The sequence below is a fragment of the Dermacentor silvarum genome, chromosome 7 (assembly GCF_013339745.2).
Source record: "Dermacentor silvarum isolate Dsil-2018 chromosome 7, BIME_Dsil_1.4, whole genome shotgun sequence".
In the NCBI taxonomy this organism is placed as follows: Eukaryota; Metazoa; Arthropoda; class Arachnida; order Ixodida; family Ixodidae; genus Dermacentor; species Dermacentor silvarum.
In genome coordinates this window covers 4,698,966-4,725,838 of record NC_051160.1, presented here as the reverse complement: position 1 = coordinate 4,725,838, position 26,873 = coordinate 4,698,966, and the positions used below count along the sequence as shown (strand labels likewise).

At 44.6% G+C, this 26,873-nt stretch overlaps 1 protein-coding gene across 1 annotated transcript in view; it reads left to right on the top strand.

The window, feature by feature from the left end:
• LOC119458414 (zinc finger FYVE domain-containing protein 26-like) overlaps positions 1–26,873 on the top strand; it is a 90,486-nt gene that overhangs the window by 1,815 nt on the left and 61,798 nt on the right. Inside the window, exons 3-12 of the mRNA XM_037720252.2 lie at positions 1,334–1,444; positions 1,841–2,061; positions 4,797–4,903; positions 9,941–10,032; positions 10,586–10,686; positions 11,586–11,681; positions 13,315–13,405; positions 16,112–16,317; positions 19,156–19,496; positions 24,991–25,195. Of these exons, the coding sequence (XP_037576180.2) occupies positions 1,334–1,444; positions 1,841–2,061; positions 4,797–4,903; positions 9,941–10,032; positions 10,586–10,686; positions 11,586–11,681; positions 13,315–13,405; positions 16,112–16,317; positions 19,156–19,496; positions 24,991–25,195 (1,571 nt within the window). The remainder of the gene's footprint in view (positions 1–1,333; positions 1,445–1,840; positions 2,062–4,796; positions 4,904–9,940; positions 10,033–10,585; positions 10,687–11,585; positions 11,682–13,314; positions 13,406–16,111; positions 16,318–19,155; positions 19,497–24,990; positions 25,196–26,873) is intronic.

Genomic DNA, 26,873 nt, shown 5'->3' with positions numbered 1-26,873 from the left:
AGACTTTGAAAAATGTTGTTTTGGTTATAGTGCGATACCTCTTATAGTATGGAAATTTGCGACTCCGATGACTTACATTGTAAGCAGTCTATGCTGTACAACATATGCAAGGCCTATTTTCCAATACTCCTGCGTGCTTCGAGATCATAATTAGCAGAAGATAATTGAATCTCTGGAAAGCATACAAAATCGTGTTGCAAGATTTATCGTCAATGGCCATAATTGTCTCAGCCACATCATAGCAATGAAGACAAACTTGCAGCTGCCTCTGCTAAGCCACTGTAAGCGGTGCCTTCATCTAAAGCTCTTCACAATATGGTAGACTTCCGTTGATTCGACTCCAATTAATTTGATTTTTCGGTTAATTCAATACTGTATGAAAGTCGTGTCCGGCACCTATACATCTATACCAAACTTTCGTTGTTTAAATCCTGAAATTATCCATTGCCGGATAACTTGAACTTGGCTGGTCATCACGCACGCGCCCGGCCCCAGTGGTGACCGCAGTGGTGACTCCAATAGGTGGTGTCTAAAACATGGCGCCTATGACCAGGCTGTCAAACCGAACAGCAGCTGAACCAAAAACCGGAGCTGTACTGTTATTTCCAGGCAAACCGGAACCGAAACGAACTGATATGTCTTACACCATCTTGGAACCAAACCCGAACCCTAAATTCTTGGAGGAACCGTTCCAAACCATTTCGATCACAGATTCAGCTTAGGATTGCTTTTGTTTAAGTTCTACGACCATCAGTTGCTGAAGTTCTACTCTCGAGTCGACAGCATCTCTTGTGTCAATTCGTCTTAGCGTGCGGAGTGTTACCTCGGGAACAGTGATAACGCTCGCCACAGTGATCTCCCAGATGGCTTGGTGGGCTAGTTGGTAAAGCATCTTAAATAGGTAACAGCGCACACAGATGGGGACAGAGTGAAGAACAACGCTAGCGCTGTGTCCTGTTGTTCATCACTCTGTCCCTGTCTGTGTGCAGTGTTACCCCTTTAACAGTGATCTCATTGGCTGACTCATCTGTACACACTGCCGGTGCATATTGTCTAGACCTATTAGCATGCACTAATGTGTGCAATGGTATATTTATATTTCACACCTCAAAATGAGTAGTAGCAGCGAACTGTACGTCTCCTGGTTTTACATTTGCGGTATTCGCAATTTATTTCCTGCCTCATGCTCCACTGAACCACTGCTCGGCGAAATTCAAGTTTGCATCATCCACATCATGCATTCATTTGTAATCATTGCCAGCATTGTTTATTACTTGCCTTGTGGCACTTGAGGCCAGATTTGCATAATTGATTTTGTCTATGCCCATTTCAGATTCTCCCCGAGTGCTCAATGACTGTGGTGAAAGTGTAGCAACCGATTCCTCCAGGCATCCAAATTATATCGTCAAGTGCCTCTTGAAGGGCCTCATCAAGTTGATGAAAGGTTTGCTTTGGCAACTGCTTTCTCTCATTTTTGGTTTTGTCAAAAAATGGCATGTATGCTGTGTAGTTTATCTCAGTAGTATCTAAAAGCTTATTATGTTGTTTTTCTGCATGGCTTCCAATAGTGACATTCATTTCACTGGTTGCAGCATTTACTTTATTGTGTGCATGCCTACTACAGTTGACATTCGTCTATTTGACATCATTTGGCTCTACACACTTTTAATTCAGCCATGTTTGAAACTATCAGATGCTGCCAGGCTCCTGTTAGTTCAGCCATCAGCAATACAAACTGATATTGTGCTTCCTTCCAGTGTTGGATGAATATAAGTCAACCATAGTGGCTGCCTAAGCAACTTTTCAGGGGTCCACATTTTATCTTGCTCTTCAACAACAGTGCACATCGAAAGCAGTGATGCCGTGGTGACATTGAATGGTGCCAGAGCCCTTGGACAGAGTGAAGCTTTCACCTCATGGGCCGAAGGGTGTGCTTCACTTGCACATGTTGACCTTTATCAGCTGCACAAGGGCGTTGGTCAGCTTGCGTTCTTCATCAATCTCACCAACTTGCTCACACTTCACACTGCCATTATCCAGGCTGCAAGTGTCTCTGAAGATGTGAGTACGTGACCTGAAGTTTTTGTCACAGAAGGCATTTGTCTCGATCATGTAGCAAAGATCTTTATTTATGGCTATATTCGTAGTTAAGTTATGCTCCGTGAAATTACATTTAAAGAGCCCCTCACCAGGCCCCATTGCGAATTTTGGTTACATACATTAATGTCATTAGCTGCCATCTAGGGAGCGCTCTACCGAAATAAGTTTTCAAATCGGTTCATTATTGGAGGAGATATAAGAAATTGAACTCTCCTGTTACCATGCTGCCAGGAGGTGAGCGTCACTGTCAACAGAGACACTCTCCTCTTTTGCCTCGACTAGCGTCCATAAGTAGCATCCCTTTCCTGCCTTCTCCCATACTATAGCTGAGGGACCATGTCACATTTGCGTGACAAGCGCCACCTCCTGTTTTTCTTCTTCTCTTCCTTTTTTACTGCACGGCACACTCCAGTGGTGGCATTGCACATTCTGCATTGGATTATTGACCAAAGTCACATTCATAGTCGGTGACGTTGCAAGCAGTGTGTCTTGTGTGAAGAGGCATTTGTGCGTGTGACCTTTACTGTCTCGCTCGAAGCGTGGCTTCCTGGAGAGGAAGGGCGTGCAACCTTCTCTTTGAAATTTCAACCGTTTTCACGCCAAGCAGCCGTTTCATACTTTGCAGACACAATCGACACCACGTGCTCTACATGCCACACTTGTTTATTTGCAATGCCCAAGGCTGGTGAGCGGCTCTTTAAGCTGGGGTTAGTTTTTTCACAATTTCAATGATAACGTCATCTGCACATTCTTTTACTTTTTGCCAGTGTCCGTTTTTTACTCTGTATTATTGCTCAATGCAAGACGAGCATACTATATCCAAAATTTCTTGAGTGCTGTTGCTGATTCTATGGTGAATGTCTAATCATATCACACTCGTTGCATGAGTAGAGCACGTGAGCACCAGTGATTACTCTAAAATGATCGATGATAAATAGGAGAACCGACTCAACCTGTGAAGTCAGGTTCTAAGACCGATGACTGTGCTCACTGCTATAGTTGTGATTTTAGTGTTTCTTGCCTTTCTGTGTTCAGTTCACTCAATAAAGAGTTGAATTTTTAATTCCTAAGTTTTTTCCTAAAAAGTGTACAAAATTTACTGGTTTTTTCATTCCAACAAATTATTGCACATCATATTCATATTCAAAAATTATATTACACATGCAGTTAATCTGTTATGTTCACCTTAAATATTAACCCTTTGCGGCCCGTTGTCGGGCAGGGCCCGACAACGCAACACGGCCGTAGCGGTCCGCTGTCAGGACAAGGGTGTTCGGAGGTTAAATTTCGCGGTTTTTCTCACTGTGATTCGTGCGATTCTTTGTATACATGATGCGCCATCTCTTGAGGGATGAATAAACTTTGTTTGTTGAAGTTTATTTTTTTTTTGCACTAGGGTGCAGCACAATGTTCAGCACGGCTTCTGGATACCCGAGCGTTCTCACTTGCGTGCGCAACCGCAAGTTCGCGCGGTTTGCTGAGAAGCGTGACCACATTTTCACCGCGTGCGTTTTACGGTGGTGCATTTAATGAAAGCTTCTAGGGGTTTCCATTTTCAATAGCTTTATTTTGAGGTGCACACAGCTGCAGAATCATGGTGAGAAAGAACAGCGACACCTGCAGTACCGCCGCAACCTCATCCTACAGCTGGTGGGTGACGTGAGGGCTAGAGCCAAAAAGTGAGGCCCGTCTGCGCGAAAAGAGTGCGAGGAAAGGCTAGATGGGAGGAGCCATTTCATCTACAAGCTCCCAGGCCGAAGCAGCAAGGACTCTGCCGCTTGTAGCAATCGAAAAACAAACAGAGGCAGGAGAGAAACTGTGTGTTTCTGCAAAACCTGCCTAAAAACCCTGGCCTGCACCCAGGAGAATGCTTCGAGCGGTATCACACGCTGCTCAAATATCGGTAGAGGAGTTTCCTGCCGAACGCAAGGGAAAAAATAAATATCCAGCGAGTTTTTCTTCCACAGTTGGTGGTTTTGTTAGCGGCGCCACAAACTCGCAAAATAGTTTTGGACCGGAACAGCCGGATAGTGGGTAAAAGTTTCGGACCGCAAAGGGTTAATAAAAGACATCTGCTCTGAAAGAGAGACCTTCCTACCCATTTGTAAGGTTCGAGCGTAATTATCTAAGCAGATGACAACTAAAGAAACCGAATGCATTGGGGAATATGTCCAAGTGCAAAAACTCAAATTTATAATGTGAACTGAGTTGTCGATTATGGCTCATTTCTCGCAAGCAAAACAGAAGGGCTAACTTCACTGCTTTGACAGTGTTTGTTTTTTCACCGTCACTACATGACAGTAAATACTTTATGTTGAAGCCTAGGATGTGTTGGTAGTCATACTGGAGTGCTCAGTCCCCAGGGTGTTCTATCTGTACTGGTGGGAATCCACATGTATTCTGGTGTGATTCTCATGTGTAACCACTGCAGTTTTGATGAAAAACTAGATGCAATGTATTATAAGAAATAAAACTGAATGTATTTATGCCAGTCAAGACCCAATAACTATCTCCCTGTAAAACATCAAAGATTAAAATTCAAGTTTGGCTTCACGCTACAACACTGTCGGCACTGTGACCGACGCCACAAATGATGTAATTTAATTGTATGCAAGATTGCTTCAACCTTCAGCTGTTTTGTTTAAGTTGGTGCTGTGACAAGGTGTTTACTTGCTGCATATTGCCTTGTTTTGAAGGAACTTGCTGAAACCCGGTTTGTTCCCATCACCTCGCCTTACTTGCACCAGAGGGCACTGCAGGAAAGACTAGTGGCCTACCGTGTTGGGCAGCTAGGCATTGTCTCGTGAGTGCCTATAACGACAACATTGCAACCTTTCCTTCCTTCCTTCTTTCTTTCTTTCTTATCTAATCTGATCTGACCAGAATGGGCACTGCAGTACTATTAGTGTGGTGGTATGAGGTGGTATGATGCTTGTTGAGTTTGAATTCAAGTCTAATGTGCTAGAGGATGATACCTGTTTGTTAACAAACAACAATTTGGCCAACTCCTTGTTGCATTGCCTGCATTACATATGACTGCATGCTTTTATTAAAATTGTTTTTTTCTTCATATGCCTTGCGGAAAATCTTTTCAATAAAAGAAAGAAGACCATTGTTAGAAACTTGCACTGGTTCTTGATGTTTCATGTGATACATAGGCGGAAAGTTTTCATTTGTCCGGAGGAGGGGGGCTGGGGCCCAACCAGCTTTCCGACACATGGCCTTGGCCCCAAACAGCTTTCCGACACATGGCCTTGTATATATATATGTATATATATATATACGCATACACACACACACACACACCCTTTGCTAACAATTTTCTATTTCTCGCTTTATGGCAAAAGCAATTATATCGACACTTCAGGCAAATTTTCGTTGTTGTCGCTGTGATGTTCTGTATTAAATCCAATAGCCATATACATAAGCGACCCATACTGTGTGGGTGTGGGAAAAAGCACGTAACAGTGAGGCGAAAAGGATGGCGGCTTGATGGGCATTATCTTCCCACGCACTCAATATTCTGGTTAGTTGTAGGTCTCGTAATCAAACGCTAATGGGAAGGAGAGCATGCGTCTTGTCCTCTAGCCCTGCCGTAGCTGTGAATGACTGTGCGCGGATGATGTAGATAGCCACTAAGCAACCACAGCGGGTAAACACACAAGTAACTGGAACGCCAATGCATTTCTCTGCAATGTTCGAGAATTAATATCTCAAAAGTGGTGCCATCCTGAGAATTAGTTCATAGTGCATCGGCCTTGCAAATTCCACGGCTAGAATTTGTAAATTGCAACATGGGCCATAAGTTAATATGTTAAAAACCAAATTGGTGAATTATTTTTGATTAGTCGATTATGCACTTCAATTTTTTGTGGTAGTAATGTCCACCTCTTTGAGTAGACCAGCTCATGAACTAGAATTGTGCGATCTGCCACAGGCAACCTTTAAAACTTTTTTGAAAGTGTTTGCTGAAACACCTCGTATTTATGGCCTCTGCATGCAAGAGGCGATGTTTCCATCTCTAATGCATAAATGTTGTAAATAATTAGAAGAGCTTTTTTTCTTTTCTTTTTTTTGTCGCCAGTCGTTAGCATTGCCTACTGGAAAGAGATTCAATATTGAGACACATATCACTCACATGCTTTTCACACGCTGTTGATAGAAGACTCTGCCGAAGGGGTCACTGAAGTCTGCAAGTTTTTTTTCAGGGTCAAAAAAGCACGCAAAGTAATTTGAAGTGAGGTGAACATACATCAACATATTCATTCTCTAGGCATAGGCTATCCAATTAGTTGGCTACCTTCTTCTCTTTAAAAAATATAATAAACTTTGTCCTGTGTATATATTAAAATATATTGTCTGTGCATGGTGTTCTCAGCGGAAATAAAAAAAAAAACATGTTGAAGTGAGGAAACACGGATGAGGTAGCCGCTGCTGGTGCTTCTAATGTGCTTGTGCTCCTATTGTCAGGATTTGCCGAAACAAAGCGAAAGTGTAAATTAAAAGCCGTGCACGTCCACGCCAACAATGGTGCAGTAAGCTTTTAACCACAACAAAAGTGAAAATGTAGATTCAATGCAAGAGAACCCTCAAATTATGTGGGTAACGGAACTCCGGTAATGATACTTTAGGGGCGGGGGGGTAGGCTACGAATCCCCGGGGGAGATTCGTAGCCCCCCCCCTCTCCAGGAAAGCTTTGGAGGGGCCTCGAGCCCCGGAGCCCCCCCCACGTAGTTGTCTCCTATGGCTGACTGGGTAGTTGACGCAAAGCTTTGGCCACAGCTTAAGAGGACATGTAAAAGCACTTTCGAAGCTCATTAAGCTTTGTCCAAATGGTGGGAGCAGCGTATATGGTGCTTGTTCTAAAAATGAGGCTAAAAAAAATGTCACAGTTTCGCCCTAAGGGCGAAGCAATGAATGCGATAGCAACACAGCAATGTCATACGAAGTAAGGTGAGCAGCTTTGGTAGCAAAATGAATTGTAGTAAACATGAGCTGATTAAGTAAGCAGGTGTGCTGTGGCATAAGTAGACCGACATGGAGAGACTCGATGACCACGAGAAGGCGCGTGTGAAACGGTGGTGTTGATGAGAAGCGCTTCCCGTGGGCAGCGCATGCGAAGGGACACACCTGTAACGCTGCACTGCCGATCCGGGCAGCATTGCATGTGTAGCGTGCATTGGAAAATGTGGCCCGACTATTACTAACTGAATGAACAAGCGTGGTGTGAGTGCGCACAAACATGAATAGATCACACTGAATGACTGCAGACAATGACTGTCAAAACGCTGGCAGCCAGCGCATACGCCGCAGCGGGCGAAGGTACGTGCGGTCTATCGCTTCAACGGAAACTGAGCGGCGAATGCACAGCGCGTAAAGGTCAGAGCCGTGTGGAGATAAGAGACGGTGCGGGCGAGCGACGAGCGCGGTTGTTGGCAGAGTAGAAGTGCGCCCCTCCCCCCTCCGGCGCTGGCTTCCCGCTTCCTTGCTTGCGCGTGGGAGATTGAGTGCGTTCGCTCTCCGTGATAGCGCGCATCCCCGCACGCTTCCGCTCGGGCATATGGCGCGCGGCGAAGATTTTATCTATACGGGACCTCACGGCGACGCCGACGGCAGAAATCCGGTTGAAGTGTCCATATAATTGCTATCGCAATAAAATGTATTCCAAGCTATCCAAGCTTTCCGTTTAGGAATTGAATCAGGATGAGTGTGGTGAGCCCCCCCCCCCTGGAAAACTCCGGAGGGGGCTCGAGCCACGGAGCCCCCCTCCCGTAGTCGGCGCCTATGATGTGATAGCAAGCTCCAGACACTTAAAAGAGCCATGGTAAATCTGGTACTTTTCCATATGCAGTATGTTATAGATTTTATAACTGTAGGCACATGTTTCACCAGAATAAATGAAGCTGTGTTGTGTTAAGGGCAAGAAATAACTGTAGGCACATGTTTCATCAGAATAAATGAAGCTGTTATGTATTAAGGGCAAGAAGGTTACTGAGCCTTGGCTGTGTCGTGTCGTGCTTGTGGAACTTCTGGTTCTAGAAAGCTCTAGATGACAAGAGAGAGAGTTTGCCTTCTTCTTCAGAGCTTTCAGGTAGTGATGATACAACAGCAGGCTAAGTAGATGTCCCAGAGGTGGCTGCTATTGTGTGTGGTTCTATTGACGAACGCAGTACAGTCAAACCCGCTTATATCAAATCCAATTAAATAAAATTTTCTTATATGTAAAACAATTTTTGAACATTGTGAAGTTGCAGCTGCAAGAATACATTGCAAAATGTACGGTTACATCAAACTAAAATCATATCCATAGCCATTGGACCGAACTCCGTGCAGCACCAAAAGGCTTTGTAAGTTGGCTACCCACATGGACACACCACTACTGCAAAACAAAATAAGAACTTTTCTTTCCACCATGGCATGTGCCATGCGCGAATTGCCAGTACCGCAGCTGTGCAACCAGTCTGTGCCGTGCTGACAACCCCTCAATAATGGTTGGCCAAAGAATTGTGTATCCATCGCTCAATACAACGTGCATAGGTCCTTGTGTGCTGGTCAATGAACATGTGGTTTTGTGACATTGGAACATTCACCTAAGAGCCAATCAGCATCTCCCCAGTAAACCAAGTTCCTTCTGGTTGGATGGGAGGGAGGAGAGACGGAGAAGAGAGAGAAAAAAACCCTAAGGTTACATCTGCTTTTAGTCAATGTCATAAACTTTTATATTTTATATCGAACTACTACACTATGGAACTCTTGGGCTAATTTTGCAAGTTTAACATGAACAGGTTCGACTGTATCAAGTTTACTTAGTAAGAGTTCTCAAACCTATTTCTTTCCTGTTTAAAGGAGACTCGACTGGTAGCTCAGGGTTAGTGTGATGTTGAGTAACTTTTCATTTCCTAGAAATAAGCCTTCAGGCAGGAGTATGTATTTTTGGAGCATGCAAGGACATGCATCTGTAACAACCGTTAACCCATACAAGTGTGATTTTTTGACGCTGAAAGGCTGAAACTGCATGTTCATGGGGTACAGCAAAACAGCAATTTCTCATTATGCCACTATGTACAGTGTGGCCCACTGTCAAAGGGAACGCCTACCATAAACAGCACTAACAAATATTTGGCTTAATGAAGTTCGCGTTAAATAAAATTTTAAATCCATTCCCACTGCGCTTTTTCTTTTTTTTTCTGGCGGGAAGATTTTGTCATCGCCATCTTGAATTTTCGTGCCGTTCCGGGATAGCACCCCCTTTAACTTTGCAATCCAGTAATTTCGACTTGCTTCAGAAGGGGTGCTTGCTTGGAATTTTACAGTAATTAAAATACCAGCAGCATCAATTACTACTCAGATTAGAGAAGAAGGATCTTTTCTCTGATCACTGATCTTTTTCAGTTGATGCCTGTTTAATGCATCATATCAGCAACTGCTACCTTAAAAATGTGAAGACTTCGTTAATCATGTATGACTGAATACAAATTGGTGTGTCCTTTGTGAGTGGACTGTACTGTACATCGTGCTGCTGTGGAGCCATATTCATATTTGTTGTTTCCAAGTTGCTGACGTTAGCAGTCGTGGTACCGTAGGTTTTGTGTGCATGATAATGTTGCGAAAACATGCATGTGTAACCGTCCAGCCACAACAAAAAGATAATAAAAGGTTTTTATCTATGTCAGATGTTCGTGCAAGTCTAGGTGCAAATTTCTTTGAAGTGCAAACGTTGCTGGCACAACCATTGTTATGTAGCTGCATTTAAGTGCCAGGATTTCCAGCTCTGTATGTTACCAGCACAAAAGTTTTTGGAACATCTTTTGCTGCAGTGTTATTTGATTCCATTCTGCAGGTTATTTTACATTAAAAGGAGGCTTCTGTTCTGTGATCATCAAATGGATGTTATCTCAGGAAACGGCCACGATCCAGTTTTGGAAATGCTGAGTGAGTTTTTTAATCATATGTGTCTCTTCTTCAATGCTTTCTTTTTTTTTTATTATTAATTTTCAGATTCTGCTACACTCTGCCACTCACACATAACTTTTTGGAGTCCTTTGTAACAGCTAAAAAAAAAAAGATCATACTTGAGATTTGGAATCTGGCATATTCACCAATGCAATGACCTGCTTTGGTTGCCCAGTGGCTGTTGCGTCCTGGTGCTAAGCATAAGGTCACAGGTTCAATTCTGATTTTTATTCCGATTCCAACTTCTGATTCAACTTCTGATTAGTGCTTAATTTGCTGGTTTTAAGAAACTCTTGCATGCATGCAAATCGAAAACACAGTGCCCTTTCAAAAACGGGACTTCTTAAAACATTTAAAGCTAATTGTAGTTAGCACTAAAGATCATGTTTCACTTGGAAGGTTGCCAGGGACATGCATATGAAGAAATGTGAAAGGGCTCTGTAACCTTGACGGTACTCTTTCTCATCACAAACTTATATATACATATATATTTTTAGAACTTGAACTAAACTTCAACATCTTGTTCCTTCAGTTTCTCAGGAGCCACCTGTAAAGAAAGAGTTTGCACCCCACTTCCATCCCAAGGTTGTTTTTGCTCTCGTGCAAGGCCACATCTCTGACCCCAAGATTGAGGTTAGTTGGTGATGTGCATTTTGATTGTATACAAAATTCAATTAACTGGCTGCAATGCCACTATATCACTCATGAAATTCCAAGCTCTATTTAGAATAGCAGGCATCTTCTGTAAATGACTGCTGGGCTGAAATAAATGCAAATGTGAAAATAAGCATCCTAGAATGGTGTTTGTAATCAATCACCATTTGGTACAACAGTTATTAAAAGGCGTGATGGGCAGCATTACATACGCTGACATCCTCAACACTGAACGTGTACTGCACCAGCACCCCCAGAACTATTATAGCACGCGTGTGCTGTGAACAGCACTTGAATCAAACGAATCTGGACAATGGACAAACACTCTTTGATGCATTGCTGACTATCCTGTTGGTCAACACTCCCATGCAATTATTAAATTATTATTAAAGGAATAGTATGCTTGACTACGTGTATTTATTGCAGTGAGGATATTTAGATAGCATTTGTTGTTTCATTGTGTTAGTCCGTAGAGAGCAAAATCATTAACCAGCACCTTTCTCATGGTAGTATAGGTGGGCAGCGCATGTGTCTCAGATCTCTGACAGTTGGCGTTCGGCAACAATGTGCCCCGCAACGCGAGCACGTGCATTCTTTGCATTGGAAATTTTGTTACAACCTACCTGTACGACCACCAATTTCCGACCGCCAACCTCTCGTCATGAAAATGGGCGAAACAACCAAAGGAAGCCATTCACTTTGAAAACTTGTGACTGCTGTGTTCTGTATGGTTTCATGATCGGTAGACATTTTGTTTCTGAGATTCAAAGGACCGTAGCAAGAAAGTGTGCTTAAAGGTTATCTGGGAAGTGTTGCTCTTATCGACTGGGAGGAAAAATGAACTTACCTTGGGTGACCATTTGCATTTTCTGTTGCAGGTAGTCTATCCAGAGACTATAGAAAGCCAACTTCAGATAGCAGTGGACAGATGTATGGCACGCATCAAAGCCATGACTAGGCAGGGAGTCAGAATGGTAACTTTTGTTAATATTTCTGTATTCTACATCAATTATCAATTATTCAGTGTGTCGAAGTACTTATTTATTAGTTCTAGAAGTTACCTACAGTGAAACCTCATTACTACGAACACCACATTAACGAACTTTTCAGAAATCCTCTGGTGACAGCTTATAGTTTCAATGTAAAAATATTTGAGTACTATGAACATCAGAATACTGAACTTTTCAGAATAACGATTGTTATTCAGTTTCTGTGTCGTTGTAACGACGCTTCAGTACTACGAACTAATATTTTGAAATCTGGGTATTCTTAGATTTCTCTGTATTCTTTATGGCAGCCGGAACAGTAGGCTAGCAGACGACAAGGCACAGAAAGCGGACGCCACAGCGAATGGTTCAGAAAACCCGAGACGGCACCAAAGGAAAAAAACGCCGAAAGGGATCCCCCCCTATTGCGAAGGTGACGACGCGTCAGGTCGTGCGAGCGCCCAGACAAGTGTCGCCTAGCAATGGAGGCTTGTCTCTTCCTTCTTTTGCCCTTATTTCTGCGCACGCCTCTTTCTTTCGCGCTTCTTTCTGTGGCCGTACTAGCTACATGCACAGAGAAATGTACCTTCGTGCTCACGGAGTTGCCACATGGTCGCACTTTCCGGATGGTGTCGTTTACATGCGCTTGCACTTTGGACTATTTCAGGTATCCGCTTAGAGCGAGACAGTTGCGGTGTCCATGGCATGGAATATGAAAAAGAAACAAACAAAAAGAAACATTACGGTTTATAAGCAACATGAAACTTCTTTGTTGGTGGTTTTCACGGCATCAGCGTCTCTTTTGCATGCGCCAATCTATATACAGTGCTATGGTGATATGTGGCGGCGTAATCTATGGGAAATAGGAACAGTGCAGGCCTAGAGCCAACAATGACATTTTCGTGGGTAGCTCATACGGCGATAACTGATAAACTGATGGCTTGATGGGCGAAATGGTTAATTTTGGGGCTTTCACTATAACGACCTTTAAGAATAACATACAATTTGCCGCGGTCCCCTGAAGTTCATTATATCGAGATTTCAGTGTATTAGTTCTAAAAGTTAGGTACAGGAAACATGGACACAAGCGACAAACGAAAGGACAACTCTCATATCCGTGTTTTTGTTCATTGTAGTCATGCATAACCATGTCCACACTTTTACGGGGACTCCAAGGGACAGAAATGAGCTCATTGGTTGAGCATTGTAGTGACTGCAACTAGACAACTGACATGTTTATATACAGATGGGATTAGTGTGCTGGCCAAAATAGCAGACAATTACGCCATCACTTCTTTTTGTTGTTCCCGGCTTTCATCAATAACCTTTGCTGAGTACTGTTTGAAAAACTTGACATCTTTTAATTTTGCGTTTTGATAAAATTCACAGCATTAAAGCGTGTCGTAATTTTTTGGGCTGCATGGAAATGTGACAGCAGTACAGCTGTATCTTCATGAAGTCGAATTCTGAAGTCTGTAGGCAGTAGTAGTGTGACATTTGAAGGAATAGTACGTCTTGGTGGACCTGTGTGCATTCTTTCTTTATTTTATGGGGACACACAGATTGCAGTGACACCTGAAGTCTGTATTTTGTTTATTTTTTTTTTCTCACCCTCTTTTAGATCATTTTTCCATGGCAAATGCGCTTTTTCTTAACTGCTGACATGCAGCTGGATGAAAGCTGTGAAGAACTGAGAAGCTCCTTAGAGCAAAGTAAGCATGCTTTTTTTTTTTTCTTTTTGGGACTGGGACACTGCACTATGTAAATCACAGAATATATGGGACCTCAGCTCAATGGTGAAACATGAGTCAGTAGACTTGTCCTTTTAGAGTACTTGTAAGAAGCACGTTCACTTCTCAGAGCAGTGGTGCTGTGTTAAAGCTGCACCACATTGAATTTAGAAGAAGCTTTAGCCCATGGTGAACTTTGACTTCTATTCAGATGCACATGAAATGCAGAAATACACTAAATAGGCAGCTGCTGACTTGATCAGCATGAAATGTATTGTGTTTAATAAAGAAGGTTAAATTCTGACTGTAAAGGTTGCTTATATTCCGTACATTTCTCAGTTACCTGATTGATGACTTGGATGTGATTTTATGTTGAATATTGTGGAGATATGATGCTTTTACCCAAACTTGGGATATGATGTCTAGCATGTTTATGCGTTGACTACCCTTTTCTGCTGTGCTGAGGGAACAGGGTTCAAAAACTTGGAGTATGCTTAAACTTCGCCTTTAACCCTTTCAGGGTCAATGACGTACATATACGTCCTCCGCGAACGCCTTCAAAATGGTCAATGACGTACATGTACGTCATCGCTTGTACATTTAAAAAGCACGCCTCTTTCGATCATTTCTTTCGCCTGGCATGTGCTGCCACTCGATGGGAACACGTGGAATTTTTTACTTGCACCGATGCCTCTCCGTTTTTTATTTTTATTATTTTTTTTTTTATGGCAACGGTGCATTGGCTATCGCTCGCGCGTCCGGGCACACGCGCGCGCGACGGTGGCAAGTTTCGGTTTTCTCCTGCAGCGGCTCCCGCTTGTTGTATGTGCTAAACTGATGGCTGTCTGGTTTCAAATCTCTCAAAGGGTGACCGCTTGCTACTCGATTGTTTATTGCTCACAGCGGTGCGATTACACCCGTTTCCGGGCAGGCGCGTATATACACAAACGATGCTGCCGTTTTTGCGTTTCCTGTTTTGGAGACCACAAAAGCTCTATCGTACCTTGTTGGCGATAAGAAGAAGGCTTCTCACTTGTTTCAGTTTCCGGACGTGCACGCAACCATTTTCACTGTGCTTATCTTCTTATTCATGAATAAGCATGGTGTATTTTACAACACAAACGATTTTTTCGTCACTTTATGGTCACCCTAAAAAATTATGACCATTTTTTTTTTCGAAATAGGTTCTTTCAAAGAATTTAAATTAGCAGTACAAAAAATCGACTCTGGGGGGTCGCATTTGGCAAATAAATTCGGTCCTCCAAGGGTAAAGAGTACAACACGATAGCGTTATTGGACGCCATTGACGCCGACACTGTATTTTCTGCGACATGGGGCCCGATCAAAATTTAGAAAGATTCGGTTTTCAACATTCCTCTCAATGTTGCCTAGAACCAAAGTACAGCGAAACACCATCCGAATTGGAGGACACTTAAGTTGCGCCTTTAAGAGTGGAATGCGATAGCATTCAAAGATCCCTGGCTGCTTATCAGGCTTTTTTCTCGTATATTCAATTACAGTCCGATGCTATCATGTCTGTAGGTTGTGGTTAAGTCGTACTTAACGATTTTTCTGACGGATTTTACTTTGAGAAATTCAATTTGTGTTCACTAACGCCTTGCGCCACGCGAAGGTCCCGCCTGGTCGGGGTGGTGCAGGATGATGTAGTTCGGCATGATTATTTCCGCCAGACGCCGATGCTTACGCCGACACCGATGCCGGATTTTCTGAGACACGAGGCCCTTAATGCTATAGCATTAAAACCAATCATCAGACCAACTTGGATCACTGGGTATGTGCCACACTTCAGTGACAATAAAGATCCGTTAAAATTTCTCCAGTGCTGGGTGGAATCGAACCCGCGTCATAGACAATGTTGCCTCAATGTAAATTCACACACACGCCACATGTAAACTTTACGGTGGCGGCACTAGATAGCACAGCGTGTCCAGAGGGAAGCGTGAGAGAGGAACCCGGTTCACCTGCTGCGGTTGTTTAGGACTATGGTGTTGGGCTGCTAAGTATGGGGTCGTGGCAACGGCGGTCGTATTTTGATGGGGGCGAAATGCGAAAACACCTGTGTACTTAGATTTAGGTGCACATTAAAGAACCCTAGGTAGGCCAAATTATTCCGGAGTCCCCCAATACGGCATGCCTCATAATCAGATCGTGGTTTTGGCATGTAAAATCCCATAATTTAAGGTACCTGACTGCGTACATGCCTGAGGCATGACATGTTTCGACGTTGGCAATACGGTGTGTTGCTACATTGCTTCAATGCTAATCTCATTAACGTCGGCACTCAATGTGGAGTGGCTTCTGCTGGAATTTTTTTGAGACTAAGAAGAAATGGAAGTTGTGCAGGTTGTGTAATGTGTAGAGCAGATGACCAGTAGTCTATGAGAGTTATAGAATGAATACCAACAGAAGGGAAGCACAGGCGATGATGGCAGAGAGCTAGGTGGTGTGATGAAATTAGGAAATCTGCAGGCATAGCATGGGGCCTGCTGACAGAAGACAGAGGTAATCAGATTGCTGGAAGAGGCCTTTGTTCTGCAGTGGACGCAAATATGATGATGATGATGATGACTTTGAAAGCAGAATTTGGTTTCATTGCCATGCCCTTGTGCTTGTGCTGGAGCAGTACACATGCTGAAATCGGTGTTAATCTCACTTTCGCTCTTACAGTCATTCCAGAAGAGTTTGTCATTGAATACCAGAAGGAAGATGGCATGTTTGGTGTGGTCTTGGATGGTTCACTGCCACTAGTATCCTCACTAGAGTCCGGTGATGAGTCAGCAAGCATTGGTGCCAAGATTCCACCCCATGTGCTGAGCTACCTAGAGACCCATTGTCCTCTGCTCGTCCGGCTGCTCAAGTTTATGCTTCTAAAGGTTGGCAGTTTTTATTTATGGAATTAACCCTTTAATCCCAACCCCCTCTTTACTCCAAGCCCACCCGCCTCAATGACTCAGTGTCATTGATGTTCTTCTACAGAGGACAACGTCTCTTCTTACAGAGTATAAATGTGTAATTAAACGAAAAGTATGCATATCAGCAGAAGCAATTGTTTGGAAATTAAAAGAATAATTTGCATACAGAATGTGAACAATATGCATGTAATAATATAGACAAATTAATTAGCCATGCATCAAAAATAGAACGACGAGAGCTAGGATAAGTAATCACTAGTTGTGAGTTTGGCTTACCCGTGTGCACCACGAACATGATGAAACGCAGGATCAATTAAAAATCAATCTGCAGCACAGCTATAATGCTTCACATGACACTGGCCACAGCATATCTGATGGTATGCAAACACAGCTGCAAGGAAAATGATTACTACATCATCGTGTCTCTTGTCTCGTATGGTCAGGCTAAAGTATCGTATGGTATGGTCATCGTATGGTCAGGCTGAAGATTACCTGCTGAGCACACCGACATGTCCATATGTCAAAGCACCCCCACACTTCTTAAAGCGTGAACCAATAGAGCTAACCAATAAGTTTACCAGCAGCGTACCCCAGCAGATCTACTACCACGAAGATATCGATTGACTTTGACAATCATCTTAAGGTGGGTTCCACTCAATATTTCTTTGGTTTCATTATACGAACAGAATATTCATTGAAATGAAGCATGGCCTACCAAATTTTAGACTTTCTTATACAGTTAAACCTGCTTATAACGAACCTCCATATAACGAATTCCTGGATATAACGAAGTTTTTCGATTCCCCACCGTTACTCCATAGAAGCACATGTATTTGAGACCTCTACGTAACGAAGTGGCAGCGAGAGACCCCCTCGATATAACGAATTTTCCCCTCCGACCACCTAGAGATTTCGCCCCAAATTTTGTCATTTTTGCGCGAGCAGCAACCGGAAGCACCTTCTCCGCCGCGATGGAATGTGAAGCGAGCGCACGTGTGCGTGCGTGCGTGTGCGAGGCGGCCCTGCATCCCTCGACCCGGCGATCTTGCCGCCGCGGGCGTGACCTTTCCCCCTCCCTTCATTCGAATCTGATCCTGCCACTTGCTGCAGCTGGCCTAGCCCGCCAAGCCGGCACTCTCTCCTTTTCCAGCTGATGTTGCCGACGCGCTGGTACACGCGGTGGCACATCAGACTCGATGAGCGCGGACACGCGCTGTCAAACGCTGGCGGCGTGTGGAAGCACCGCTTCTCCAGCGAGCGAAGTGACCTTCGTGCTGTTGTCTATCGCTTCAACGCAAACTGAGCGCCGAGAACACACAGCACGCAGAAAGCTACGAGCCGCCGACGCACCTACACTGCTAGACTCTGGCACAACGCAGATCACTTTCAAGATACGGCCTGCGCGACCGCGCGCTGCCCCGCTATTTCTCGCCCCTCGCTCCCTCGCCGGTGCCTCGAGCGCAACGGAAGGCGCGCTTCCTCCTTGCTTTTCTTGCGCGCGCGAGATTTAGACGCGGTCGTCGGCTCCCCTAGCACGTTTTCACTCGCACATACAGCATACGGCGCGTGGCGACTGCGTTATCGCCCTTGGACTTTAGGGTACGGCCACGCTAGCGGCAAAAACACGCAGCAAAAACGCGCGTCAGAAAAAGCTGCAGGCAAAAGCTGCAGGCATCGGGGGTCTTGCGGCGTGCCGCGCGAAATGGGTTCGAGACCCATTTCTGCCGCGAGATGAAGAACCAATCAAGAGCGACGAGGGTGACGTCACGGAGCCATCACAACCGGAACGCCGCCGGTCCGCGCCGGGTTTTCAATCGACGATCGTCGTCTCTCGCACGAAACAACGAGCGCTCGCAATGTTGCTCGCCCGTTCGGAGAGCGCGGGAGATCTTGGGCGCGATCTTGTACGCGTTCCAAAACGGAACGGAGGCGTTCCGTTCCATTTTGCAACGCGTACAAGATCGCGCCCCTTATCGCGCTGCCGCGTGCCACGGTGGCCGCGCACGCTGACGCGCGGCAACTTGCCGCTCGCTGCATGACGCGCGCGTTTTTTGCCGCTAGCGTGGCCGTACCCTTATATACGGAATATCTATGAACCAAAACCAATTTTAGGGCCACAACGCGTCATGGACACCATCTTTATATAGCAAATACGGATCTCAAGGGCCATACTTTTGCTGGCGGAAACCGAAAATACGTAATAGTTGTCGCCCCCGGCACTTTGGGCGGCAAATGCCATCGTCAAGCCACCAAGCCAAGCGACATGAAAAGTCAAAATGGCCGCTCGGGCCGGCGCGGGGTGGCAGTTCGCAACGTATGATGCGGGAACGGTCCCACAGTTGCGACGCAACAGCGGGGTTACCAATGCATTGAGTTCTATGGGAGCTGTGCTGGGACCGATCGAAAACGACGTAACAGCAGGGAAAACGCAGCCGCCGGGAACGTAACAGCGAAGTTCTACTGTAACATTATACGACACTACGACACCATCGTGACGCTCGCTCTTCGTTTCCGATGCCTCGCGCTAGTGCGAAACGACACGCGTCCACGCACCGGTACCTGGTGTGACATTCCGAGGATGAGTGCTTCGATGAAAACGGAAAACGGGTGTGCGTTACAATTGAGGGTGCGTTAGAATCGAGTAAATACGGTAAACGTTTATTTTTCGAATTTTCGTGCCGAACCTGCATATAACGAAATCCTCTTTATAACGAAGTTTTTTGGGAATTTGTCAATTTCGTTATATCCAGGTTTAACTGTATCCACATTCACTATATTGAGCTTCAACTGTACATGCAGGCTCCGAGGAGTCCACAGCTGGAAGACGGCGTCAAGTACCGAGGTCTACCCCTGGATAATTTACTGGCACATGTCTATGGACTCTGGATGCAGCTTTCAACTCCTCAGAGCCATGCTGCATGGACTGCCATGGCTCTTCGCGGTTCCTCCAGTGCCAATGTTGTTTGGGAGGCTCTGAGTGGTGCAGCGGGCCAGCAAGACTGGATCAGCGTCTTGCTCATCATGGAATTTGTGGATGCCTTGGATGGTGCAGCGTGCGGAGACTTGGTCTTCTACAGGAGGTGCATTCTCAGCCTCCTGGCTGCTTCGCGGCTCGACACAGAGCAAGATGCCGTGGAAAGGTAAAAAAATAAAAAGCGGGCAATAAATTGTTCAATGAATACATTTTATTGATGAACACATCCAAATATGTCTGCAGTATAATGCATTAAGAAGTCCCAGAGGAAGAACTGTTAAGAGGACCTTCTGCATATAAAGCAGAATAAACACAAAACAAAGCAAACCTTGCAAGCCATATACTGTAGAACCCCGCTGTTACGTTCCCGGGTGCTGTGTTTTCCCGGCTGTTACTTCGTTTACGGCCGGTCCCGGCACAGCTCCCATAGAACTCAATGCATTGGTAACCCCGCTGTTACGTCGCAACTGTGGGAACGTTCCCGCATCATACGTTGCGAACTGCCACACCGCGCTGGCCCGAGCGGCCATTTTGACTTTTCATGTTGCTTGGCTTGGTTGCTAGACGATGGCATTGGCCGCCCAAAGTGCCGGGGGCGACACTTATTACGTATTTTCGGTTTCCGCCAGCAAAAGTATAGCCTTTGAGATCCGCATGTGCTATCTAAAGATGGTGTCTATGACGCGCTGCGGCCCTAAATTGGGTTTTGGCTCATAGATGTTCCGTACAAAGTCCAAGGGCGATAACGCCGTCGCCGCACGCCCTATGCTTTCTTTCGCGCGCGAGACGCGGTCGTTGGCTCCCCTCGCACGCTTTCACTCGCACATATAGCATACGTCGCCGCGCGCCGTATGCTATAGAAAAGCAGGGAGGAAGCGCGCCTCCTTCCGTTGCGCTCGAGGCACCAGCGAGGGAGCGAGGGGGGAGGGATAGCGGACAGCGTTGTGCTATGGCATCATACTGCGCGGCGGCGCGCGGTCGCGCGGGCCGTATCTTGAAAGCGATCTGCTTGGGGGCAGAGTCTACGCAGTGTAGGTGCGTCGGCGGCTCGTAGCTTTGTGCGTGCTGCGCGTTCTCGGCGCTCAGTTTGTGTTGAAGCGATAGACAACAGCGCAAAGGTCACTTCGCTCGCTTCTGCAGCGGCGCTTAACTGCGCGTGTCCGCGCTCATCGAGTGTGATGTGTTCATGTTTGCCTGTGGGCGCTGACACCATGTTTGTTGATTACTTAATAATCGAATGTTTACAAGTTTATATGGACGATAAAACTACTATTCTTTGTATAGCTCATCGCAATCGATACTTCGGCTGTCGGGCGAAACTACTTTTTGTCACACGTAAGAATTAAAATAATATTGTGTGCAGTTCAACACTACTCCCCATTTCTCAATATTTCCTGTTTCCCGGTTCTTGCGTTTCCTGGCTCTTACGTTGTTTTTTTTTACGGTCCCGTGAAAAACGTAACAGCGGGGTTCTACTGTATAGATTATATAAATAAATTACAGTGAAATCCCGATAATTCGAAATCTCTTCATTCGAATTGACAGAGAATTCGAACTGCTCTGTTGGTCCCGGCAAATTCCTGTGTACAGTTAAACCTCGATATAACAATATTTTTTATATAACGAAGTATTTATCTTTTCATAACTTCTTGTTCATAGAACACGATGTACAGTCGAACCGCGACACAACGAAGTTGTACTTGCAGCGAAAAACTTTGTTAAATTGTGAATTCTGTTAATTCGAGGTTTTAAAGTCTCAGCAGTAAAAGCAACTTCACACCTTCCCAGAGAATTCCTGGTGGATAGTATCTTATTAGTAAGCACTTATAAACAAACCTAAGGTCGGGCCAAAAAGTGCGGCTGTGAGCGCCAGCGCGTGCAGATCGCGCCGAGAGCAATGCATCGATGTGGCTCGCGGCGTCCGAGATTTGCGGCACCTACAAATTAGAAACGAAAGTGTAAAAAGATACAGATGTCTGTTCAGCGCTAAAAAAGAAAAAGAAAAAAAAAACTTTACTGATGTTTTAATTCATGAACGTCGGTTATGTGCAAAGCGTATGGTCGCCGCGAACATGCACAGCGAGCACCGTGGCATCGAAGAACAAATGGAAAGGACGCGAACGCGGCGATTCTCTTCACCTTCAGGTGCCTTCCTCCTCCGGCGCTCGCTTCCCTCGCGGCGACAAACATAATCTCACTGATTTGACACACGCGGCATCTATGCTTGCGCGTAAAAATAACGAAAAATCAGTTAGGGGCACAGCGTTGATGGCGATAGCAGAGAGAGAACTACACGAAGTGAGGTTTGTAGTTTTATTGGTGTCACGCACGCTCAGGCAAACATTAGTAGATATCACTCGATGACCACAAACTCGCTGTTGCAACGCAAGTGAACGCTTCGCACTGTGTCTCGGAAACTTGGGATTACGCGACCACCAACACTACACACACGGGAACCCAATGTGCACCAAGGCACGAACCGTTCCGGCTCGGTCTTTGCACTTGCTGCGGAGAGATTACCTCACAGCACGTGGCCCGCGCATGGTCATGCACGAGGCGAAGATGTGCATGACAGGAGAAGGCAGATAGACGCGCGTTTCGTCCCCTCCCGCTCCCTTAGCACGTGCTTGATACATTACCGCACGTTCACTCCCTCTCCATCCCCCTTATGCAGAAGGAATCGTCAGCTCTTGTGTTTTTCCTAGCGCTGCGAGCTGCCGCGCGCCTTGCCTCCACAACATGTTTACCAACGTGACAAATGGCACAGCGGTCTTTCCCGCCTACCGCATCCCTCCGCGCGCACGCTTTGACGGCGTTCTTCCCGCTCAAACTTTTCGTGCTGAAGGACGCTTGCAATAAGTTTCACCTCGGCCAACATTTTTATAGTTCTTTGCTAAATTTACTAGCCATACAGGTGCCAAGTACATGCTTGAAATGGCCGACAACTTCGTTAAATGGAAACCGTGTCACAAAATTACTTTGTTAAATTACAAAAGAAAAATACACGGTTTTTAATGGAACTAAGTTCGGGAAATGGAAATAGTTTGTTACATCTCAAATTTCGTTAAATCGAGGGTCGTTATATCAAGGTTTGGCTGTATTTAGAACCTCAATATAATGAAGTGTGTTTATGCACACTTTCAATATAAAAAAATTTGACTGCCATCGCGAAGAAATACTGAGTCAATAAATGGAAACTTCTGTGGACGCAGATAACCAAATAGTTGAATTACAAGAGGCTGCTCGCTCCCAAATCGCACGCCACGTGATCAAGAGTGACCACTGAAACAGAGCAGTGTCATGTTCCGTTTAAAGTCCAAGTGCGATAAGATCCTATCGCGCCCCACATGCTGTATGCTTTGGGTGCAAGTGAAAGCATGCGAGGGTGAGCCAAGTAGTATGGTGACTTGATTTTCCCCACGTGAATAAGGGGAAAAAGAGGGCGGGTTGGCGCAGAGTGGGTGTGCCGAGATGGCCTGGCATCATGTGTACTATATTCCTGCGTATTTAGTACTGGAGGTTGTGTAATCTCCAGTTTCGGAGGCACATAGAAGCAAGAGGCATATGAAGCATTCAATTCGCGCTGCAGGCGCTTTTCATAATAGCATCATCCCACTGCGGGTGACACTATCAGCCAAAGTGGGGGAGTAGACGCGAAAGCGTGGCTGGCTTCACTTCATATGGACCGCAGATGTGAAGATATCGCAGATGTGAAGATATTGCCGACATGCCATGAAACCGTGTCTTTCGTCGCCGACTCTCAAATTAAAAAAATTTTTTCTCATTCAAATTTACATTTTTTTTATTTGCTGGGAAGTATTGTGGCCCCTTCCGTGTAAAAAAAACCGATCGGTAACTGTACTTATTTGCATAAAAGGTAGATTTTCAATACAATGAACTTATGATATAATGAAGCAAAGTGTCAATTTTGCTGACTTTGTCATATCAGGGTTTAACTGTATTTGAATAAAGAAAAACTTCCGCAAATTCAAACTCCAAAATTCGCGCAACAGTTAATTTTAACAAAATTTCTCAATCCCATTGACCTGGTCTTGGATTAACCCAAGCCAAAGGAGAACGCTTGATGCGTCGCTAGCTGCAGTAATGTCATGTGTGGTAAATATGGCGAGGAAGGACGTGTGGGAAACCTAGATAGAATAGAAGCAAGAAGAGCAGCACGTGCCCTCCTTTTCTATACGGCTTAATTAGAAGAAGCAGGAAGGAGACCCTAGCGCGCGCTTGATCACATTACCATGCTTGCTCTCCTGCCCCTCCCCACTTCTTCTAGCCCAAGTTTGATCACATTACCATGGCCTCGATCACATCATCTACAACAATGAGCACGCGGGAGAACAGCATATATCTAGCCACCATCCTTCTCTGCTCACCCTCGCACGTTTTTTGTCGCCCATAGGGAGCCCTAGGCACGATGTCATCGCACTTAGACTTTATACGGATGCTAGGCTGTTGTGTTGTCATGCACTGATGGAGGTAAGATAAGACTTTAAATGAGAGCCCGCCGGTTTTGGTTTTGTGCGCTGTACTGCACAATTTATCGGGCGCTGTGTTTAAAGGGGCTCTCCTTAGTTTGAACTCCAATTTTTTTGCATAAATTTCTGGTCCCCTTGGAGTTTGAATTAATGAGATTCTACGGTATAAATGGCAAAATATGTGTGCATATAAAAGATAAGATCATGAGAAGATAAATGAAAAAATGAGGGACAATTAAAAGAGCAGTTGCTGTTGCATGGATAACTGTAAGGCCCTTGGCTAACTCATTTGGTAAAGTTATTTTCCTGGGGCGGTGTTGTACATGAGTCCACCTAGTGGTCTATCCATTTCGGCCGCCGCTGATTGGCTGGAACTGTATGAGTGAGAAGGAGACTGTCTGAGCGAGAAGCGCTTGTCTCCTTGCTGGTACAGCTTCAGCCAAACAGCGGCAGCCGAAATGGACAGTCCACCAGGTGAACTCTTACAGAATAACCCCCCTGATCATGCAGTGGTCCCAAGTGTGATTCTCATACTTGGAGGAAGTGTTCAATTCTGAAGGATCTTGTTTTGAGGAACGCCCTCCACGTTGGCTTATGCTACTTACAGCGTTATGCTGCTAAGCATTGGGAGCACGCTAAGGAACCTCAGGTGATCAAAATTATTCCGGAGCCTTCCACTATGGCATCTCTCATAGCCCAAGTGTTCATCTGGGATGTTAAACTCCACAATTTAACATTATTTTATATTGAGAAACTTGTATGGCTATTGCTTTTCTTTTGTTTTTTCTTTCTATCCTTTTGTTTTTTTGTCCTTTCCTCCCTTCTTTCTTTCTTTATTGTAGTGCTACAAGTGGATGGAGCACTGACATTGCAGCCAAGGTTCACAGGACGTCAATATGCATCCTGTTGAATATCAGTATATCAGAGTATCAGAATTAAGCATTGCTTCATTGTTTTGACCACTATTTCGTATGTTCCTATTTTATTAACAGCTGCACTTATGTGAATATAAGTACATGAAACAGAGGCTTTGAACCACATTTTATTTCAGCCACAATAGTCTTTTCTTTATTTTTTTCTTTAAGCATACATGGCTAAAATGTATATTACAGCACTTGCGTTCTTTGCTAATCTGCTGGTTCTTGTGATTTTTTTTTTTTTGTTGTTTAGGGCCACAGGACCTTGGACGTATGCCATGAGAATCAGGGACCTTCGTTTGCGGTTCGACTGCATGCTGGCAAACTATGTGCATTGGCCTGACACACATGCATTTGAAACTCTCGAGACACTTAAGTCAGAATGCCTGTATGCGGGAAATGTGGAGCTGCATGAGGAAGTTTCCGAAGAGCTGGACAGGTTCAAGTTGTATCAGGAAGTGAGTGCTCCCATGTATGTCTCGCTTCTTTTTGCTGCATTTCCTTCAAATGCTGACACGTCTGGTAAAGTGAACTCAGTTTCATATTTTTGTGCTTATAATCAGCAACTTCCATTAACAACCTTCAGAAAAGGGTAAGAAAGTCGTAAAAAAATCTGCAGTTGTATCACCCAAGTGAAGATGTCGGCTTTGAAAAGGCTTGGTGGGCTGCAGTGTATCTGTGGGCTTTAGACTGTCAACCTGCCCTCACCTCAGCTTGACCCTTCTGCCCTCCTCGCCCAGCTGCTCTCATAATTATACACACCTATTGTGTAGTTGTCCCGGAAGGCATTACTGCCTGTTGTAAGTGGGGCTACGTCCAAGTCGCCTACCAGACTTTACCGTCTGTGGATCTGTGGTCAACACCATAAATCTGTGCATTGAAGACAACAAGCTATATATATATACAGTGGAGTTTCGTTGATACGATTCTGCATAATAAGTTTTTCAGGATAGTACGCTTCTTTTACTTTTTCCGTTAATACGATTTGGTTGAATAATACGTTGGATGATACGCTTTATTTTCCGGTTCCTGTGAAGATCGTGTCAACGAGATTCCACTGTATATATATATATATATATATATATATATATATATATATATAGATAGATAGCTTGTTGTCTTCAATGCACAGATAGTTCACCCATGTTTTGTTGATTTTCTGACTTGGAAAAAAAAAGAAAAAGCAGAAGGTAAATAAAGGAGGATTATGGGCTATATAGGTTACGAGAAGTGGCATACAAATTGACTTGGGCAGGTTTCATGTTGGTTAAATGTCTTTGAACAGGTGTGCGCAAAACAATAGGCAAACAGGCCATTTTGAAAGCAGTGGCGGCCTTTTGCTAAGTACAGCAGGAAATTGTTAGTGTGGCTATTTTCTCTCAGATAATAGTGTAGGGCTGTGAGTTTGTTCAGTGAAATTATTTCAATAAAATGGCATAGAGAATCTGTAGACGTGTGCTGCATTAAGGCATCATAAACATGTCCGACTGTCAAACTTCTCTGCTGTTGTCATAATCAGTCTATTCTATGTCCACTGCAGGGGTGTTGCAATATGGTCGATTTCTGTATAGCAGCATTTTGGTATAATCAGAGACACTGTAGCAGCCTTCTGGGCCAATAAGAGCTCACAAGATGGTGAATTAAACAATATGATGGAATTTGACAATGTACGAAATAGCACCCCAGGGCAAAGGCCTTTCCCAGAGATCTCCAATTGCCCATATTTTGCGTTGGCTCACTCCATCTTGTGCCTGCAAATTTTCTCATTTCACCACACCATCTAGTTTTTTGTCATCCTCGAATAGGTTTCTCTTTCCTTGGCACTCATCCTGTAACTCTAATAGGCCCATTTTCAATAGCGCCACTTACGAGGGACAAGTGGTGCTGTTGAAAATAGAGTGTTACCAACTTTTGCTTAATTAGCAATTCTAATAGACTGCCTATTATCTGCCCTACACATTACATAGCCTGCCCAACGTTTTTCTCTTAATTTCAACTAGAATATTGGCAATTGCTGTTCACTCTGTCTAGTTTACATGAAACTAGAAAATACAATAAAACCAAAATTTATAACAAAAAGTACAGTTCACTTCATTTAATTCACCTTGCTGGTATACCACAGAATCTGTTTGACTC